The sequence below is a fragment of the Pteropus alecto genome, unplaced genomic scaffold, assembly GCF_000325575.1.
Source record: "Pteropus alecto unplaced genomic scaffold, ASM32557v1 scaffold131, whole genome shotgun sequence".
NCBI classification, from domain to species: domain Eukaryota; kingdom Metazoa; phylum Chordata; class Mammalia; order Chiroptera; family Pteropodidae; genus Pteropus; species Pteropus alecto.
The window spans coordinates 1,023,369-1,043,656 of record NW_006434709.1 but is presented as its reverse complement, the minus strand read 5'-3'; the positions used below and the strand labels follow the sequence as shown (position 1 = coordinate 1,043,656).

General features: G+C 53.4%; 1 protein-coding gene and 1 long non-coding RNA gene across 2 annotated transcripts in view; both read left to right on the top strand.

Moving 5' to 3' along the window:
• Positions 1 to 20,288, top strand: part of DYSF (dysferlin) — a 203,049-nt gene that overhangs the window by 129,719 nt on the left and 53,042 nt on the right. Inside the window, exons 33-40 of the mRNA XM_025045188.1 lie at positions 2,142 to 2,323; positions 4,994 to 5,134; positions 5,949 to 5,978; positions 7,413 to 7,442; positions 16,155 to 16,256; positions 16,373 to 16,534; positions 17,643 to 17,808; positions 18,346 to 18,422. Of these exons, the coding sequence (XP_024900956.1) occupies positions 2,142 to 2,323; positions 4,994 to 5,134; positions 5,949 to 5,978; positions 7,413 to 7,442; positions 16,155 to 16,256; positions 16,373 to 16,534; positions 17,643 to 17,808; positions 18,346 to 18,422 (890 nt within the window). The remainder of the gene's footprint in view (positions 1 to 2,141; positions 2,324 to 4,993; positions 5,135 to 5,948; positions 5,979 to 7,412; positions 7,443 to 16,154; positions 16,257 to 16,372; positions 16,535 to 17,642; positions 17,809 to 18,345; positions 18,423 to 20,288) is intronic.
• Positions 18,476 to 20,288, top strand: part of LOC112477904 — an 8,312-nt gene continuing 6,499 nt past the window's right edge. Inside the window, exon 1 of the long non-coding RNA XR_003045659.1 lies at positions 18,476 to 18,503. This is a non-coding gene — a long non-coding RNA (uncharacterized LOC112477904). The remainder of the gene's footprint in view (positions 18,504 to 20,288) is intronic.

Below are 20,288 nucleotides of genomic sequence, written 5' to 3'. Positions count from 1 at the left end.
TTCCCTTACTGGAACCAGGGAGAGGTTCTCTGCCGAGCTTGGAGCTGATGGTATCACAGCCAGACGGTTTCATTAAATGCACAGACGCCGCTGGGCCCTGCCAAGGGCAGGAGAAGGGCTCGGGGCCAGCCCTGCCAGGCCGGCGCATGGAACCCAGAGCCCCATGCGAGGGAGGCTTCTACCAGGTGGGAGTGGCAAGATGTGGTAGCATTTCTCCCCTGTCCCTTCTCCTGCCAAGAGCCTCCTACTGCCCTCTTCTATGCCTAGAATCACGTTCCAAACCCATTTCCTGCAGGAAGTCCTCCAAGACTGACCCTTTTACACTTTGGTGCCTGAAGGCTAACGAGTTCATCCAGGCCGTTAGTCAAACCTGGCATTGTTCAGTCAGTGCGTGCCCACAGTTTCTGCCCTAACTTAGATCCCCTTCTCCTTTACGACCATCCCCATGGGCAACAGTCAGGATCGTGGACCCTGCTCCCTCATTCCCATAATGGTGATCTTCCCATTGCCCACCTCCACCTTCCCACCTTTTCTATAGTCACTTCCCACCACCTCCTGTGTAGTGGCCGTGGTATGCCACCTGGTCTCCTTAAGGCCAAGGAGCCTGTCCTGTCCTCTCTTTTGTTGCGGGCAAGTGGAAACACTGTCTTCCCTTGCCAGCCCCAGGACTGCGATTAGACATCTGGCACCCTTCTGAGGCCGGCGAGGCAGAGCCATTACCTCTGAGCCCACTGAGGTCCTCTGGGCACCACATGGAGGGGTTAGGGACAGCACTGGGGCTGGACTATGAGGCTCAGAGGATGCAAAGTGCCTCAGGATGGAGCAGGTGTCAAGGTACAGGGTATGTATGTGTTAGAGCATTTGGGCTCAGTCCTCCCAGACATCTAGCATCCAGCTGCAAGCCTCCTGCATCCCTGACTTCCCTGTCTGTGTGCCCTCAGCATTTGATACTTTGAGTCATAAAATGGCAGCAAACTGGACCTTGCCCCCAGGCTGATGCCCTCGTGGGAGAAGCTGGAGGGGCCCCTCCTCCAAGCCCTCTCTGCTCCTCTCCTAAATTATAGGCACTCAGTCCCGTAGGAACTTCTCTTGCATTAGTTTCCCAAGTGTGGCCATGAAAGGCAGCATTAGCACCACCTGGGAACCTGCTAGAAGTGCAGATTCTTGGGCCCTATCCTAGACCTGATGGATGAGTCTCCGGGAGTGCTGCTTAGCAGGCTGTGTAAACCTTCTGGGTGATTCTGCTGTACGTTCATGTTTGAGAACCACTGCCTTAGAATCTTTTCTAGTGACTCCAACTTCTCTTTGGGATTAGGCAGAGAGAATGACTGGCGGGTGGCTCGCAGGCCAGCATGGCTAGGCCGGCAGGCTGGAAAGGAGTTTGGGGGATAGCAGGGAGCCGCAGGGGCCTTGGGGTTCCTCTCGCGGCACCCACTACTAAACAGCTCTTGAGTCTACATGCTTCCTTCCAGTGCTCACGCCCTGCCCCTGCCGCGCATCTAAGCCACCACCATCTCTGCCTGAACTATTGCATCAGCCTCATAACTTGCTCCTGCTCCCTCCAGTCTGTTCTCCCTGTGGCAGCCAGAGTGAGCTTGCTGAAATGCAGACCTGAGCACACCGTTTTGATGGCACCAACATCTCTGCTCTATTCTCCCTCCCTCAAGAAGCCAGATTTCTCCCTCACAGACTCTACTGTACCTTATATCTATTCTTTAAAGCACTGATGAAAATTGTATTTATGTTTACTTGTATGGATTATGGTTTTGCTCCAACTGTATTCTTAGCCCCCAGCCCCCAGCCCCTACCCTGGCACTCAATAAATACTTGTTGGATGAATGAATGAACAAGTGAATGAGCCATCCGGGCACTCACTTCTTCCAGCTGGACCTTGCCCCCAGCAGCCAACCCGAGAAGGAGCCTAGAAGGGGAAGTTCTCTGGATCTCTGTGCCCACTCGCACAGGCTCCATTTCTCCGTGGTGGCCCACCAGTCTGCTCACGGAGGGGGTAGGCTGATATCGTTGCTCCAGAGTGGCAGCCACAGCTCTGCTCCAGCTTTTTGCCCTGCATGACTCTTAAGCAGGCAATCTCATGGTCTCTGATGTGTCCTGTCTCCCTCCCCTGTTCCCTGCCCACATAGATCCCTACGCAATCGTCTCCTTCCTGCACCAGAGCCAGAAGACGGTGGTGGTGAAGAACACCCTAAACCCCATGTGGGACCAGACACTCATCTTCTATGAGATCGAGATCTTCGGCGAGCCAGCCAGCATCGCCGAGCAGCCGCCCAGCATTGTGGTGGAGCTGTATGACCATGACACCTACGTAAGTCCGCCTGCCTCCCTCCCTCACTCCTTCACGCACTCACTCCGGGGCCCAGGGAGAGACACTGCTGCGAGGGAGGGTCCCCAACCTGATGAGTGTGCCCTAGGGCTGGGACTGATGGCCTCTATTTTAGAGTAATTAAAGAATAGACTGGATTGCTAGCTCATGTGCTTGTGCCCATGGCAGAGAGGAGACAGATCTGGAAATGGCCCTTGGCTGTGGGTCAAGAGCCCGAGTTTTCTCTTCCTCTAACTTGCTTATACGATCCCAGGCCAGTCCCTCTTCCTATCAGAGAGCTGTGTTGACTCCACAAACATACTTATCAAGCACTTGTTTAATGGGTTGGGTGATCCCTCGCTAGGAGTTCCCAGGTTAGGTGAGAGCCGACACTCACCAACAGACAGATCCTCAAGGGAGGCAGCAGACCCCTGAGTGCCACATGGCTCTGAGACATACCCAGAGCTGTCCAACAGAACTTCCGGCACTGATGGAAATGCTCTGTGTTTGTACCTTCTGAACGAAAGCCACCAGCCACACGTGGCTATTCAGCAGTCAAAATGTGGCTAGTGCAACTGAGAAACTGAATTTTAAATTTTATTTAGTTTTCATTAATTAAACTTTAAATTTAAATAGCCACAGGCGGCCAGTGCCTCTAGTATTAGACAGCACAGCTCTAGAAGGTTCTCAGGAGGGAGAGATCACCAAGGACTGGAATGTGCAGAAGAGCATGGGGAAGACACAGGCCCTGGAAGAAATGTGGGGTTGGGGCTCTGGGAGAAGGCTGGGGGGCATTCCAGCACAGCTTGGAGGCAAGTGGGAGACCAAGGAGATGGGGGGGGCAGTCTGGGAAGGAGGAGGAAAGAGAATGAGGCCAGGGGAGCAGGGTAGTGACAGGATCAGAGTAACATTTTAAAAAGAGATGAGAAAGACTGTGTCAACTGATGGGGCATGTGACAAAGAGGCCCCAGCTTGGGTTGGGAGGGCAGCAGTGTGATGAAAGGGGAGGAGGCAGGGTTTGAAAGATGTTTCCAGAAAGAGCTGCCATGACTGAATGTCGGGTGCCCTGAGGGGGGTGTGGGAACGCGATGCTGTTTAGGGTGCAGCACCAGGAGATGGGGACCAGTGGGCAGTGCAGGCCTGGCTAGGGAAGCCAACCTGTGAGCTCTTCCCTTGGAAGGAAAAGCTGGCTCCTTCGGAGGGGAGAATGAGCAACTGGAATCTATTTGGGACTGTTTGGAGAAGAGCATAGGACCTGGCACCTTTGGGGCAGGAGTGGGAGCGGGCGGGAGGACCAGGAGGGCACTGGGCCAAAGGACAAAGCCGAGGGAGCAAGCTCGTGCCAGCATGGGTAGGTCGGGAGGTGGCAGGACAGTCTCTTACAGTAGCATCACACCTCCTCTTTTTAAAATGTGTCTCTGACCCTTTCTTCTGCAAGCAGTGCCAGAGAGAGATCCCAAGGGGAGAAAGCCACGGCCCCTTGAGGGCGGGCAGGCTCCAGGGTCCCAGGGGAGGGCAGGGGCTGTGCTCATTGTTATATAGTCAAACAAGGCCATACAGATGGTAAATGCCCATTGCTCTGATCTGCTGTCCTGGCCGCCCAGGCTCTGCAGGGATTCCCCTCTCTCCAACTTCTCTGTGACCAGATAAATAAAATAAAAATAAAAATAAAATAAAATAAAATAAGTACCCGCCCCAGAGGAGCCTTCAGGAGCCCTCCCAGCGCTGTGGCTGGTGTCCGCTCTGAGTGGTTGGTGCTGGACTGTAACCTGCTGATGTGAGCATTTGTGCAGCAGCTGGTAGCCACTCCTGAATGGCTGTTTGGGGTGCCCCTGGCATGGAGGCGACTTCAGGTGGGGAGCACTAGCCGGTTGAGACCTAGGTTCTGCCCGTTGCCCCTGCCTTCAGGGACGCCAACCAGAAGGCCGGAGTCCACAGGCCAGTGAGGTTGCAGAGGTCCATGTCAGAGGCTGAGCTTGGGCAGGGCTGTGAATAATGGCTGAGAAGGGGAGAGGACACATGGCTCGGGGAAATGGCCCATGCGAAGGTCAAGGGGTGAGAAGCCAGCTGAGGAATGGAGGATATGTGGGTAGGAGAGAGGCAGGGCGGGAGAGGTGAGCAGGCCCAGGGAGGTGGTCTTCCGTGCCAGGTGAAGAGTTTGACTCTATCCTCCAGTTGGGGAGCCATGGAAGGTGTCTGAGCAAGGGAATAATGAGACAAAAACATCATTTTAACACGACTTATATGATCTGATGAATGTGATCACAGTTTCCCCATCTGGAAAGCAGTGGAATTTAAAGGTCAAGCGAATAGGAAATAAAAAGTTCTTGGGACTGTCAAATGCCTATACTGTAAGGGAATTAGACGAATGCTAGGATCCTGTTACTCTGGTCCCTCATGGTCTCAGAGCTTGATTAAATTAAAACAAGGCCAATACTGTTTGGACATACAGAGGGACTTCCCCACCATGATGGGAATTCTAAGCTAGCAGCAGTGGCCAGGCTCACTCACATGTTGACCTCATATTCTTTTAAGCGGCAGAGCGCACCCTTCATCACCAGCCGCTGCCCTTTCGAGTTCAGGAGGCCAGATGTAGGTCTGGTGATTGCTCTGAGGCCACCAGAGCCCTGGACGGGGCGGGTGCTGACTCTTCTTTCTTCACTCTCTGTCCAGGGTGCAGATGAGTTTATGGGACGCTGCATTTGTCAGCCGAGTCTGGACCGGATGCCCCGGCTGGCCTGGTTCCCGCTGACTAGGGGCAGCCAGCCAGCGGGTGAGCTGCTGGCCTCTTTTGAGCTCATACAGAGAGAGAAGGTGAGGCTGGGCCATCTCTGGACCCTGGAGGCCCAGGCAGGGAGTACAGGTGGGGGTGGGGGTAGGGGGGACACAGGCAGGGGATAGCTGGCTAGAGGGGAGGGGGCTGCTGATATATGTTCTTCTCCTACCGGGGGTCTGCACTCAGTGGGGAGGGAACAGCCACTTCTAGAAGTCAGGCCTCCTGCCAAGACCAGTTTTGGCCATCTTTTCTGAACCCTAAATCAGGACATGATCTAACTTTGGGGTAGAAAGTTAGAATCTGGACTGTGGGGGAATGCCTGAGTCCTCTGGCCATTGGATGTATTTTTCCCTGAGTCATGTCCTGACATGGTGTCTGGGAGGAGGATCCGGTTGTAGAGGTGCTTAATCGTGATGGGGAGGGGACTCCAGGGACAAGTAAGAGAAGGACCTCTGTTCTAGCTCTGGCTTTGCCATGGCCTAGCTGTGTGATCCTGGACTACCCACTTCCCGGCTGCAAAATAGGGAGTTTGGGTTAGAACCATATCTTCAAACTTGCTCTTAGTGAACCCCAATACGTATGATAGATAGAAGGAGGGCTGTTCCATGTGAAGAGTTCCAGGTGAAGGAGGGGGATGCAGCATACCGCCCACCTAGCTTCCCCTTGCACCATCTCATCAACTCCCAGGGGGCCCTAGGCCTCCAAGGAATAGAGTCTGCAGACCGCTGGACTGTCTGATCACTGACGTATTCCATGAGTGTTATGTTGTGTTTGCCTGGCCAGGGCAGGAAGGAGGGTGAAGGTGGCCCTGGGTGAAAAGCTCCTGAGCAAAGCTCTTTTCCTTCCCTCTAGCCAGCCATCTACCATATTCCTGGTTTTGAGGTAAGTCTTGCTCTCAATTCTTCTTCTTCAGACTCCCTGCTGGTCTCCCTGTGTTTGCAGCCCTGTCCCAGGCTAGAAAGGGCAGCAGGCGTCCATTACCACTGTCCTTCCTTCAGACAGAGGAGGGTCCAGTGAGGCCACAGGGGCAAGGTGAACAGAGGCTGTGGTCCCAGCCCAGCTCAGGCCTTTTACCCTGAGTTCACGGACTCTCAGACTGAAGGGACCTCATGGTCATCCATACCAGTGACTCTTAGTTGTGTTGCATGTTAGAATCCTTGGGCAGCTTTAAAAATCCCTTAGTGCTCAGGCCCCAACCTAGACCAAATGAAACACAATCTCTTGGGGTGTGGCCCAGGCATTGGTAGCATTCGAAGCTGCCTAGGGGATTTTAATGTGCAGCCAGGGCTGAGAGCCATTGATTTAGCCCAATGGTTCTCAGCGTGGCATCACCCGGGATGTTGGTGGAAATGCTTCTTGGGTCCCACTATAAGCCTACCGAAATGAAGTCTGAGGGGCAGCGAGGCAGCTTATGTGTTCACAAGCCCTCAGGGGATTCTGGCGCATACTCGAGTTTCAGAAGCTCTGACTTAGACCACAGTTCCCAACTCACTGTTCCCAGCGTGACCAGGTTTCTTTCCTCCACTAGTGATGGGGGCTTGGTCCCCTTGTCCCTGCTCTCCTTCCTTCTCCCGGGGGTCACGGTAGAAAGTGCAGACCTTTTACTGTGGTATCCGGGTTAATTTGCTTCAGGAAATACTATTCTCAGCCACGCTCAGCTGCAGCTTTGAAAAGTGGTCATCTGGGCTCTGTTTGGATGCCTCCCCCTTATGAGGCAGCCCACACGATTTGCAGACAGCTCTTACCATGGAGGCCTGCCTTTGCTCCTGCCCCCTACTCCACACTCTGCTTTTCCCTCCATCTGTACTTGTCTCTCTCCCGCTCCTTCTCCTGTCAAGTCCAAGCTCCCACTCTCAGGTCTGCCAGCTCCTGGGGATCCGGGTTGTTTCTCTTTGGCTCCCCTTGTCCACATGCTCCAGCAGCAGCAGCAGCTCTGTGGCTGCAGGCCTGTCTGCTTCTTGGGGCTGCTGCACATGGTCAGGTCCTTCCCACCATCTGTCTGCCATTTTCCTTTTCTCCTGTCACTTCCAGAGATGCTGGGCCTTAGGTTTATGTTCTGGCCTCTTCTACCAGCCACTCTGCATTGACATCCACTGCACCTTCTTTCTCAGGGACCATGTGAAGGGCGTGGCTAGAAGCACATGGCACTTGCCCTGGACGGGAGGTGGTTTCTGTTGGCTCTTCTTAATGTGCTGTGTGATGTGCTGATATCTGTCCCAGCCCAGTGCTCCTTGTCACTAATGGTGAACTTTTACACTCCCTCCTTTCCTTTCACCATCTCCTGGATGTGGAATATCGTCTCGCAATGTGGTCCAGGTACAGGATACATCACGGATCCTGGAGGAGGTGAGGTGGACCTGCATGGCTGTGGCTATGGCTGGGAGTAGGGTGGGCAGGGACAGAGGGAAGGTAAAGACCAGTCTCTGGACATGTGCCCTGGAGCTTTCCGGGTTTTTGTTTCCCCAGTGGGCATCTGTCACACAGAGATCTGTCTGGATTTCATTCCTTGCACTCTGTGTGGATCCAGGGCTCCCCAGGATGTGTCCTGGTGTGATTCTGGCCTCAGGAGGCTTGCTGCCTTGTTGGAGGCCAGATTCATCCAGACCTCATGGACAGCAATACATAGTCTTATTTGGCTGAGGACCAGGTGGTATGTTTTCAAGAATACAATGTTTATGAAGGGCCAGAGTAGTCAAAGAAGCCTTTCTGGTGGAGGTGGCATTAGCCAGACATTGTTCCAGGAAGAAGGTAGAAATCTGCCTTTGGCCCAGGGCACCAAGCACCAGGTTAGGGCCTGGATGGTTTAGATGCTGGGGTGGGTTGGGATTCCTAGGTTCTAGAAGTTTGGGGTTTGCATCCAGATGAAGCAAGGCTTTGTCCTTCGCCATGGAGGATGAGGAGCACATTCCCTTAGGGCCTCCTGCGCATCTGTGAGCCGGTCCTCATGAACGAGCAGGGGCAGAGGCCTAGGCAAAGGAAAGACAAGAAGGAGAGTCCTGGTCAGATGGGTTGGGGCAAAGGGCAGCCACTTCCTGCCGTCAGGGAATCCCCCGGCGGGGAGCGGACACCATTTGACATTTTCAGTGCAATTTGGACTTGAAGTGCAGGGACAGGATGTGGGATCCGCAGGCCCTGCGCCCCTTACCTCACTTCCTTTCGCTCCCAGACCGAGGTGGGGTTCGCCAAGTGAGCTGGCCGTAATTGCGCCTGACAGGCAGCCTCCTGCTCTTGGCTGCAGTCAGAGAGACTGCCGATTTGGAAAGGGGAACAGAGTCTTGTCCAGGGAAGCAGCGCAGAGCCCTCTCTCGATTGAGAGCATTCTGTGGCCAAAACCCACAGCTCGCTCTGAAGAAGACCCAGCCTAGGGATGCATTATTAAAAAAAAAGTTAAAATCTTTAATAACTAATTTGTAATGTATAACAGTGAAGACTCAGATTCCGAGAGAGGGGATCTGGCTGTGGCGTCCTTGTCAGGAAGCAAATCCAAATCTGCAGCTTTTGGGCCAGACCCTGAAGAGGGCCAAATGTCTTGCTGCCGGGCTGGCCTGGCCACAGGCTGAGGCGGGGTGTGGGTTGGCAGGGCCAGGAGAGAGCAAGTCCTGGGGGTCTGTGGGGCACAGGAAAGGCCTAAGCCAGCAGGTTCAGAGGGTCCGAGGCTGCTGAGGATGAATGGAGTAACAGCTATATGGCCTTGTGAACTCCTCATCCCCAGCACCCCCCTCGCCCCGCGCCGCAGCCCTGGGCCCATTACTTAGTCACTTCTCTTGTACTTGAAGGCTAAGCCTCATGCCAAAGTCTTGGGTCCCATCCGATTTTAAGAACCAAGGGGACCAGGTAGAGAAGTAGGGCAAGTAGGGTAGTCCTGCTGCTGCTGCTGGTCCTGCAGGAAGCTTGATGGCTTCGCAGGATTTTTCTGTCTTCTTTGCATGAGCCAAGCTCTTGACTTATATCCCCCATTCATCCCCCTCCAGGCTCCCAGCCCGATCCCTGTGAGAAGCACTCCAGCTGTCCTAGAGGGCTGTGATGAGCCATGCCAGGAGATTAGATTCTGGGCCCCTGGCCATGGGAGCCTCTAAAGTCTGGGAGCAGAGAGGGCAGATGGGTGGTTAAGAAGTTGTTTGGCTGTAGGGGGTGTGGGTTAAGGAGCAAGGGGCAGGAGGAGAGACCAGCTGCGAGGCTTTGGTGATTCTGAAGAATGATTTAAGGAAGGCGTCTCTGTGGGCTGACACAGCTCAAGGCTGTATGGGAGACAGAGTGTCCATGAATGAGATGTGATGCCATCTGTCTGTGCTGATAGCTCAGAGAGCAGACAGAGGACCATGGGGATGGCTTCCTGGAAGAGGTGGCACTGAGCTTGATACCAAAGCAGGGATTGGTAGAAGGGGCGGGGGCAGAGGTGCAGGTGGCAATGCCTTGGGCTGGGGGCATGTCACCACTTGGGGCCAGTTTGTTGGGCAAGAGTTTCCTTCCCCCAGGTTTTATGCCCATCTCGATTGCCCCTCTCTGGTAGCTCTTGGTGGGGGAAGAGGAGCTATTGCGTCCCGTTATTAGGCTTTGGTGACATCTGGGAGACCTGGGTGCTTTCAGAGAGCATGGGTGGAGGGGGGCTTCCCTCCTGGCTCCCCAGCCTGTCTTTCTGTTGCCTCCTGCTTCCCCCTCTTCCTGAGCCCTGCTCGCCTTCCCCTCTTCCTCTTCTCCCTTCAAATTTCCCTCTTCCTCGGTTTGCTCCTTGGCCCTGGCTCCCTCTCTCTCTCCTTCTCCCGCCTCTTCTGAGCCCTCTGTCTCGTTTCTTTTCCTTTTTGTCTGGAGAACAAAGGCAGTCCGTGCTGCCAAGGGGAATGAGTTCAAAGAAACTGCAATTTTAGATTTCCTGAGAACTGGAGAGTGTGCACATGCATGTGTGAGTGTGTGCGAGTATGTACACTTGCAAGAACACACACACGTGCACGCACACACGGCAGAAGAGGGGATGGCTCATTCCTTAAAACCAGGGGCCCCTAGGATGTGGGCATGTGCAGAGGAAGGCCCCCCTGGGGGCCCCTTAGGTGGGAGCAGGGGCTATGGTACTGACCATTGAGGGGGCTCAGTTGGAGCAGTGCCCTCTGCTTCTAATGTCCTGCTCTGCAGAAGGGATGCCCCAGTGGACAGGACTGCACGCTCTGCGGCTGTTTCCACTGCAGGCTCAGGGGGCCAGCCAGATGTCACTCCCTCTGCTTTTCCAAATCCAGGCGGCAGGGTATGGCTTTTAGTCTGAGATGTACATGGGGTAATTTCCTGCACCCCCAAATCTACTAGAAGGAAAAATTTGGTGTTTTGCAATCAAGAAAATAAGCCCAGTGGTCCCCCATCCCCCATCCCTCCCCTAAGGCCTTAATTTAAAACACTGTTTTTCCTCCGAAGTGTAATTAGAGCAACATGTTATTCCTAACAAGCTGGGTGGGGCAGGCAGACAATGGAGCCCTCCCAGCCTGCCTGGCTGCCCCCGCCTGGAGCTCCCTGAGGAGTCAGGATCTGAATGTCCAGAGGGTCCCCTGACTGTACCCCGCTGGGTGAAGTGGGGGGGTCTATGGGGTACTGGTGGCAAGACTGACCTATGTGGCTGGATGGGCTTGCCGACACTTCCTCCTGCCCTGGGAATGAATGTCTGTCTAGTGTGGTGGCCCCTAGGCCTGGGTGAGGAAGCCCCACTCGTGGTTCAGGGTCCCTGTATGGAACTGGCCAGCAGGATGGCATTAGGGTAGATTCCGCTCTAATAAGGGAGAGAGCCTAGTTTGTCCTTAGGTCATTGTCTTCTTGGTCGGAGTGGCTTGGTAAACACCCTGCACACCTACAGAACCCCATCAGTGGGGCAGTCCCAGATCTGCCCTGCATTTAGGGTGGGTAGGGATGATGAGCAAGGCAAGGGTTGGTCAAATGTGGCTTCAACTAACTAGGCTGATATTCTAAAGCTGTGGTCCTCTGAGTTCCTTGACTCACATAGGACAGTGGATCAGGATGTCTTGGTGGCACTTTCAGACTACATCCACCCCCCTGCCTGGCAATGTTGATGTTTCCCCAGTTCTGACAGGGGCCACTGCAGCCCAGCCCTATTGAGAATCACTGTCCTGGAGAGTGGGTGTCATACCGCAGGTTGACTGGACTAGAAAAAAGTTGAGAAACTGGGGCATAAGGGCCAGCCATCCGGCCAAGTCCACAGCACTCTCACGTGCGAGAGGTCAGTGATTTGTTAGGATCTTGGGAAACCAGGGCTTGGGGTCACTTAGAATTCAAAGACATCAGAGAGTAGGTTTACAAGAAGTTTCTGCAGTGGTCAGGGAGATTTTCTGAAGGGTGGGGAGCTTGAACTAGGTGCTGAAAAATGTGTTAGATTCAGGAAGAGGGCAAGGGAAGCCCATTCAAACAGAGGGAGCTACGAGCAGGCACAGAGGAGGGAGGGCTTGGTGAGGGCCCAGGGATCAGGCTGGAACAGACGAGAGTTTGGGAAAGGAGGGGAGACTATGTTGGAGCCAGTTTATCGACCCATCTCCCCACCCATTCATCCCTCTGCCACAACTCCCTTCTTTTAATTACCCATTCATAATCCTTCATTTGCTGGACAGGGGATTCAGCTGCAGTATCTGTGTGTAGAATTGCTGGTTTAACTGGGGACACAGACATGTGAACACATAGAGATGGCACAGGGTTTTGTGTCTTTCAGTGGGAGGGAGTCAAGTTGCCACGGGAGCCATGGCGGTGCTCAACTTAAGCTCGGAGCCCTAGGGAAGATTTGAATGGAGACCTGAAGTCCAAGTAGGTTATAGCTAGATGAAGCGGGAGCTTTCAGACAGGGGGACCTATGTGCTTCAAGTCTCATGGGTAAAGAGAGCAACTGTTAGTGCTCAGAAGGGCAGGCATTGAGTATGTCTGGGGAAGTAGCTTATCACTATCTGGGGTCCCAGATGGGAAAGTTATTGGTGAGAGGTGAGACTGGAGAAGTCAGAAAGAGCTAGAAGGTGAGGGGTCTTGGAGGCTACGTCAAGGAATTTGGACTTCATCCTGAGTGAGTGGGGAACCTCTGACGGATCTTAAACAGAGCAACATTCTTAGATGATGCCCCTGGCTGCAGAGAGTAACATGCATTTGTCGTGGGGAGTGGATATGCAAAACCAAATGCAAGGCGGTCACTTAAGAGGATGCTGATGAATCTAAGGGAGAGAGGGTGGTGGCATGAGCTGAGGAACGAAGACAGGCAGATATGCATGTGAGAGATTTAGGGGTCAGAATCGCTGAGGCTAGGTGATCAATCAGACATGGTGATGAGTGGTCCGACTGAGGGTGGCATGGGACTTTTTGGCTTGGTTGTTGAGGTGGGTGGTGGGGTGAGTTTCTGAGACAACATTTGAAAAGGGGAGATTTTGAGGGGGAAGTTAGAGTATCTAGTTTTAGACACGTTTCGGAGTGAGAGGCCAGTAGGACACATGGATGAATTGAGTAGTAAGAGGTTGGGGCCGTGGGTCTAGAGCTTAGGAGAGATATTTAGGAGCAGAAAGCCTAGGAGAGGACTAGGCAGAAGAAGAGACTCAAAAAGAAGATGGTAGAGAGGGTGAAGGGCCATTGTGGAAGCAGAGAGATGGCTTTAGGAGGGAGGCCGAGGTCAGCTGGCCAGATGCTGCCGAGGGAGTGAGAGAGTGGGGGCCGGTGCGTGGCCTCTGGGTTGAGTTACAAGCAGGTCGTTGTTGACTTTGGAGAGAGAAGTTTCCAGGGAGGGATGAAGGGAGCAGAGCTGAGTGCATGGGGCAGAGGGCCGCATGGAAGCGAGGGAGAGGCAGTAGATAGAGGCAGTCCCTTTCAGGGAAGGAGAGGAGAGGGAGGGAGGCTGCTGGAGAGGACACGCAGCTGGGCAAGGGTGGATCTGAGAGACTGTTTTTAAATGGGGAAAGAAAAGATCCAGCCGATAGCAGTGAAAATTGGGGAGGACCGGATAAGACCGGGTGTAGATGTGCAGCAATAATGCTGTAGGTACAGACGGGCAGTGTGGTATGCACAGTGGCAGGGGGACAAAGGACCACGGTGGCAGTTTGCAAGCTAGATGGAAGGGGGGGCTTCAGAGGCAGGGGTTCTGGGGAGTGGCAACTAATGACAGGGAGCAAGGATGTCCTGGGACCCTTGGGGGCAGTGAGGTGGACGGAGATGGCCTTAGGATGACAATGGTGGCCTCATGCCAAGAATGCTGCTCTGTGGATGCACCTCTAACCACTATCTCTGCTTGTCTCTCCCTGCTGCCTTCTCTGGGTGTGGCGCTCTACAGCTGTGTGCACCTGCCTTCTTCCTCCAGGGCCTCCTCCAAACGGTACTGGAGTCTGTCCTTCTCAAGGTTCTTGTTCCCCGTCCTCCTCCGTAAACAGGTTCCTGAAAATGGGGAGCCCGGCCCTCAGCATATAGAGAGGAACGTCATCAACTGAGAACTCAAGGAAGCCGGAAGGAAAGATGGAACATGGCAATGAGGGATAAAATGGGATCAAAGGGATACGACCCAGAGTTCGGGGGCATGGAGAGGAATGTTCTGGGGGGAAGAACATGAATGAGTTTTCCTGGGTGATTTCAGGAGAATGTTGCAACCATGTGAGAAGGGCTTATCCTTCTGCTTCTCCACCCAGGGGATCTTGGGGTGGTTCCTTTCTTTTTGCCTCTTTGCATCTTGGGCTTTGGGTCCTGGGCCCACATTGGACTGGACATCAGCCTTGAGCAGGCCACAAACAGGTCAAGAGCAGGTCTTTAGGCTTCACCCTTCCTTTAAAGAGGCAGCCTTTGATGTGCAGCTGCAGCAGCTGGTGGCCTTGGAGTGCCAAGAGTGGGCACCAAGCCAGGTGTCCCCATAGCAGCCAGGCCATATGGTGGCTGTCCAGGCCCTGCCTCCAACCTCCAGGGACACCATTCATGTGGACTGTGGTGAGCACAGCAGCCCCTGGAGTGGTGCCCTGTGGCAGCCTGCACATTGCCTTGCCTCCTGATGGCATCTGTCTCTCAGCCAGTCCAAAAATGTAGGTGCTTCCTATATCTCGTCACCCGCATTGTGGATCTGGAAGAATATAATGAATTCCTTCACTTTGTGCCCTGGTGATGTAGGCTAGTTATGAAGTCAGTGTTGTTCTGAGAGATGCTTTTGGTGGCTTAGCTCTCTTCGAGTCACCCTGGGAGATCAACAACAATGCTCATGGTAAAAACAATGGCACTGACAGCAATACAGCAATTGTTATGGTCACTATTGTTTATTAAGCACCCCCTATGGACCAGACATTCTTTATATTTGTTCTCTCATTGACTTCTCAGAGTAGCTCTGTAAGGGTATTGTAACCCTGGATCTTCATATGAGGGCATGAGTTACAGAAATTGAGTAATTTGCTCAAAGTCAAACAGCTAGGAAGTGACAGGGCTGGAACTAGAACCAAAGTCTGGCCTGAGTCTAGAAAAGAGCTTCTTACCACTACAGGTCAGGGAAGCAGAGCATCATCAGCGTGTCACTGGGCAGGACTGACAGCTGGGATTGGCTGTGACATGATGAGGTGGGAGGAAGCTGGTATGTTTCTCTGCTCCAGCTGCTCCCACCCTCTACGTCAGAGCATCTGAAGATGGATACGCCATCCTTTAAGAAAGAACCCAGAGCAAGTCACTTGGAGAATGAATCTAATGATTCCATTGTTTATTAAATGAGATCACATGAGGCAAATTCTCTAAAGTGTCTAGCATTACCATTTTAATTATAGCTAACATTTCCTGAGGGTTTGGGCCTGCATGTATGGACATGCAGGTTGTGCACTGCACAAGAGCACTCCGTCTAATGGGGTGCAATTTCTAGTGTAGACATCACATATTTGTATTTATTATAACAATTTTCCAGTAGGTGGCAGTAAAGGGTCTCGTTCTAATGAACTAGCAAAATATGATGATTTTCTGACATGGAAGTAAAGAGCTTTAAGAAAGAGACATCTTTCTCTAATTGTCACAAAGGTACCATGTGGGCTAGTAATCCTACTATTGAGAGTTCATGTGAATCGGGCACTCTTCTAAATCTTGTATTACCTTCTTCAAGTCTCACACTAACCTTTAGAGGTTGAGAACTTTTAAAACCATTTCGTGGATGAAAAAATTGAGCCATAGAGAGGTGGAATAACTTACTTAACTCGATAAGCGGTGGAGCCAGGATTCATACCCAGAGCTTGTGTTCCAGCCACTGTGAGACGTGGTAGTTGCCCAGCCCACGGCAGTACCTGCTTCCCTTGCTCCACCTGCTTCCCCAGGTAATTCTCTGTGACCGCTGAGGATTCCTGCCCATGTCTTTTTGGCAAACCCTTAGTAGGCCAGAGTGGACACATGCTGTACTCATCTCCGGTGTGTGGTGGTGAAGGAGCTTCCCCAGCAGTGCACTTTGGTGCCAGTAGCTGATGGGCATTTATATCCCTTTCTTCTACTGCTAAATACTCTTTCTGGCTCCCAGCACAAGTGCTCTGTCCTCATGGTAGACAGGTGTGAGAGGCGGGCGTTTGGGGCTGACAGGTGTCTGGGTGTGGGTGTGGAGAGTAGAGATAGAATACCAGGGGGCATGGTCAGTTGGGAGGGTCTGAGCCAGGAGGCAGGAAAACTAGGCCTGTGACAGGGCACGTGGTCCTTTCTGGGTCTGAGAAGGGCTGAAGTGGACGTGTCAGGGTAGAGTGGGCCATGCATGCATGTGCACACGTTCGTGTGCGTTGGAGATGGGGTGACCCTGAGCAGCTCATTGGTGCATCAGAGCCCGCCTTGTGGGAGGACGGGTGACCTGGGGTTCATTTGAAACAGGATCATCTGAGATCTGAACCCTGGGCCAAGGTGCTCAATTTGTGATCGTGGAGAAGGTGGTTCCTGGAAAAACTGACTTAGCGCTCTCATTTCTGCCTGCCCATTTTCCCACCTGTGTGTCCTTGTCTCTGTTTTTGCTTCTCTTCATGCACGTCCTTCTTTCCATCCTGTCTGTCCTCCTTTCTTGTCCCTCTGCCTCGGTCTTCCTTCCACCTTTGTCTCTATTCTATCTGCCGTGCTCTGTAGTCAGAGGATACAGACCTGCCCTATCCACCACCCCAAAGGGAAGCCAACATCTACGTGGTTCCCCAGAACATCAAGCCAGTTCTCCAGCGCACTGCCATCGAGGTGAGCTTGACCCCAGGGTGCAGGGGTGGGGGGCAGCCTGGTCCTTCTCCTTTCTGGCCCAGACTTTCCTGGGCTCTGGGGCCTTTCTAGCCACTTTCTTCACTTTGTGTCCCCAGATCCTGGCATGGGGTCTGCGGAACATGAAGAGTTACCAGCTGGCCAGTGTCACCTCCCCAAGCCTCGTGGTGGAGTGTGGAGGCCAGACAGTGCAGTCCTGTGTCATTAGGAACCTCCGGAAGAACCCCAACTTTGACATTTGCACTCTCTTCATGGAAGTGGTGAGCCTGACCTCCCTGCTGTCCCCTTCCAGCGTTCCGGTGGCTAGGTTAGACTTTCCTCACAACCCCAAGCAGCCTGAGGGTCTGCTCCTGCGCCCTGTGGGATCCTGTGTGGGTCACAGCATTTCTCCCACCTCACTTGGCTGTGAAAATGGGAAGGAAATGCTTATACTCACATCACTGGAAGAACTAAAGCATGCGAGCAGCACAGGTGGGGCCAGCTTGCTCCCTCCTACCCAGATCCCAAGTCTGCAGAAGTCCCAAGGACCTATACCCATGGCTGTTTTCCCTTTCGGGGCAGGGCTCAATCTCCCGAAGCTCTCCTCAGGGGCCTGTCAGGGCTGTGACTTTCCATGATTCCTCCAAACCTTCCCTGACCTGGGCCTCCCCACCTGGGCTCCTACGGAGGGGCTCACCCCCAAGGCCCTCAGGGCCTCAGTTCTCTCCAGCTCCCGGGGCTGCCTGGGCCGAGTGGCCAGAGTAAGGCAAGTCTGAGGAGAGGAACATGGTTTGCAAGATGAAAGCACTATAGAAATTCCAGGCCCAGTGGCTGTCAACAGGAGCCTCCTCTTGGCTGAGCCAAACCCGCCACCGAAGGAGAGCATATAAATTATTTCAAGTTGTGTTCAAAGTGCTTTTGGGGCTGGGGGGTGGGAGGGTGGGGAGAAGAATCTGGGTCTGTAAGCCAACTCTCAAGTATCCACTTGGGGGGGACTGTCTGCAAGAAATGTTGAGTCCCGGGCCAACTTCTCTCCTCTTCCCCTCCCAGCGAGTGAGGGTTCAGGGAAAGGAGACTTGCTTTCACTTCAGGCTGAACTGGATGTGTTTGGAAGGTAAAGCTGGGGTGGAGAGTGTGTGTCGGGGAAGCCATCCTCTGAGTACAGCATTCAAGAGGCAGGAGGAAAGGCGTGTGGCTTCCACTCCCCTGACCGGCTCCTGGGCTCAGTCAACCACCACCTTGAAGTTACGGCCCCTGGGGGTTATCTGTGGGTTTATAGTCATTCTCTCGCTTTGGGCTTGTCCTGTGAAGAAGCCCTCCCCCCTCCTCTGAGACCTCCCAGAGATGGGTTCAGGCCACTGCTCAGAGCTTTCCTCTACCTCTGTCCAGATGCTGCCCAGGGAGGAACTCTACTGCCCCCCCATTGTGGTCAAGGTCATTGATAACCGCCAGTTTGGTCGTCGGCCTGTGGTGGGCCAGTGCACCATCCGCTCCCTGGAGAGCTTCCTGTGTGACCCCTACTCAGAGGAGAGTCCATCCCCACAAGGTGGCCCAGGTAGGGGGAGGAGTTATTGATGGGGAGGGCTGGGACAGAGCGGGTGCAGGGCAAGTGGGACTTCCCACCGAGAGGTGTCTTGAAGCCCTACTTTTGCTGAGACCTGAATGATAGGTGGTTTCTGCTCAGCAGACCAGAAGGGTGTGGATTTCACCTTTCTCAGGGCATCACCTGGCTCTGGGGTGGGCACACCAGGAGCTGGTACGTGTGTCTTTGGGGGGCTGAGAGGTGAGGGCTGAAGTGGGAGGTAGTGGGAAGAGTTGAGGGAGAGAGATTCAGGGATTCAGTGGGATAAGGAGGGAGGAGAGAAGGGCCGGAGAGGAACACAGAGAATTGAGGAGATAGGGAATGTGAAGGAAGATGGTAGAAATAAAGACAGGTGAGGGAAGGATTGGGTGGGAGGAAAAGAAAGACAGAGATCGAGAAGTGTAGGGAGACTGAGAGGTTCTGTCTCATAGTACCTGGCTGAGTCTCGTTGCTGGGGGGAACCCCTGGAGGGAGCCCCCTCTCAGACCTGGACACCGCTCTCTCCTACAGATGATGTGAGCTTGCTCAGTCCTGGGGAGGATGTACTCATCGACATCGACGACAAGGAGCCCCTCATCCCCATCCAGGTAGGATGGTGCTGGGTCCCGAGGTAGAGACACTGTGTTCTCATCGACAGCGACGACAAGGAGCCCCTCATCCCCATCCAGGTAGGATGGTGCTGGGTCCCGAGATAGAGACACTGGTTCCTGCCAAGAGCTGGCCTTGATTGCTCACTCCCCTCTCATGTCTCCCACTCTACTTCCTCTCCCTTCTTTGTCACGTGGCATCTACAAGATACCTCCCTCTGTACCCTGGTGGCTGGGCATTGTACAGACAGAGGCACCTAGATGGAGTTTTCAGTCTGGTCAGGAGTGGGGTGGAGGGTTGTGTGGAGGCTGTGTGTAGTCTTCGGAGCAAGACGCAATCCTTTTTCCAAAGCATATGAGAAAAATGGCCCCTCTACTTCGAGGGCCATGTTGAAGGCTCTTGCCTGGAGACCATGCAGGAAATCAGGGTGGAGGAGCAAATGAGAGACAGGGCAGACAGGGAGGGAGTGACTGGGTACTCTCTGGGGTGCTCCAGTCCCATCACCTTACCTGAGCCAGGACCCTCTAGACTTGTGCTTGGTGGCGCTTGGAGGCAGCTCAAAAGGAGGGATTCATGTCCAAGCCAATAATCCCCCTCAATAGTTTCTCTACCTGTAGGAAAAGGTTTCCAGCCCTGTGGTAGGTAAGAGGCGTCCCTTTACTATGTACTCAGCAACCTAGGGCCAGCTGGTGACCCAGACGCCCATGCCAAACAGCATGACAGGAGGTCTGTGGCATCTCTTACTGAGGGAGGAGCGCTCTCCTCACCCTGGGCCTGAGTGGCTCTGGGTCCTGTAGGACTGAGGCCACCCAGTCCTTCCTGCAGGGGAGATGGGAAAGGCCTCATGGTGAGCATCAGCCTTTCATTGGCCATCTGTTCTAGGTTCTCACCTTATTCTCAGCTTCGCATGATGCTGGTCACACCTCTGGCACCGGGGGCTCCCAGAGCTTCGATGCTGTCTGGAGGCAGGGCCTCCTAGCTGATATAGATAGTGCTTGTGTCCACAGGCCCACAGCCTGTTTATTCACCCGAGGATGGCGTGGCATCCTCGGGTGAATAAACAGGGTTTTGTTTTCTTTATATCATCAATCAAAATCAGCCTTGAGAGCACAATAAACTTGAATGTCAGGCTCAGGATCCTCAAAACTGCCACTGGAGATGTGTTTACAGGGGTTTCTCTGACATTTAGGGCTAATTTCTGCTGCTTTCTCACTCATCTCTTTCATCTTTCTGCCGCTTCCAAGGGAATGTCCTTGGGCCTCACTGCTGTCAGAACAAGAGGGCTTTTCTACAGTGTCATTGATGCTAAGAGTACTTAGAAATCTCATACTCTCCATTTCTCCCACGTCTGTGGCTCTCCAGGGCTCTGCTCCACCTCTGGCAACTCCTGGTCATTTTTTAAGACTAAACTTGGTTGTGTCACTTGCTTCCAGGGATCTTCCCTGGCTCTTCCTTTTTTCCTGTAAGTTCTGTCTATATCTTGGTTATTGCACTTGCCTTAGGTCTGCTTGTCTCTGTAAATGGCAGCATCTTCTTTAGACTAGGTTCACGGCAGTGACTGGGTACATTCTTCTGTGTCCCTAATGCCCAGCACAGGGCCTAGCTTAGAAGGAGGAGTTCAGTGAAGCTGCCTGGGTCAGTGGATGTGTGGTTGGGTTCAGATGGACAGATGGATGGATGGATGACATGCCTACTCTTTGTAAGCAGTCTAAGAAGAAGCTTCTCTTGACTGGGGAAACTCAAGTGGAAATTTCAAAGGGCCCTACACAGGCTGTAGCTACACTCAGTGCTAGTGCCTTCTGGCCTGGGTGGGTGTTTGTAGCTGAATTAGGAAGATTATTAGGCCCCATATCCAGTTTGCCCGA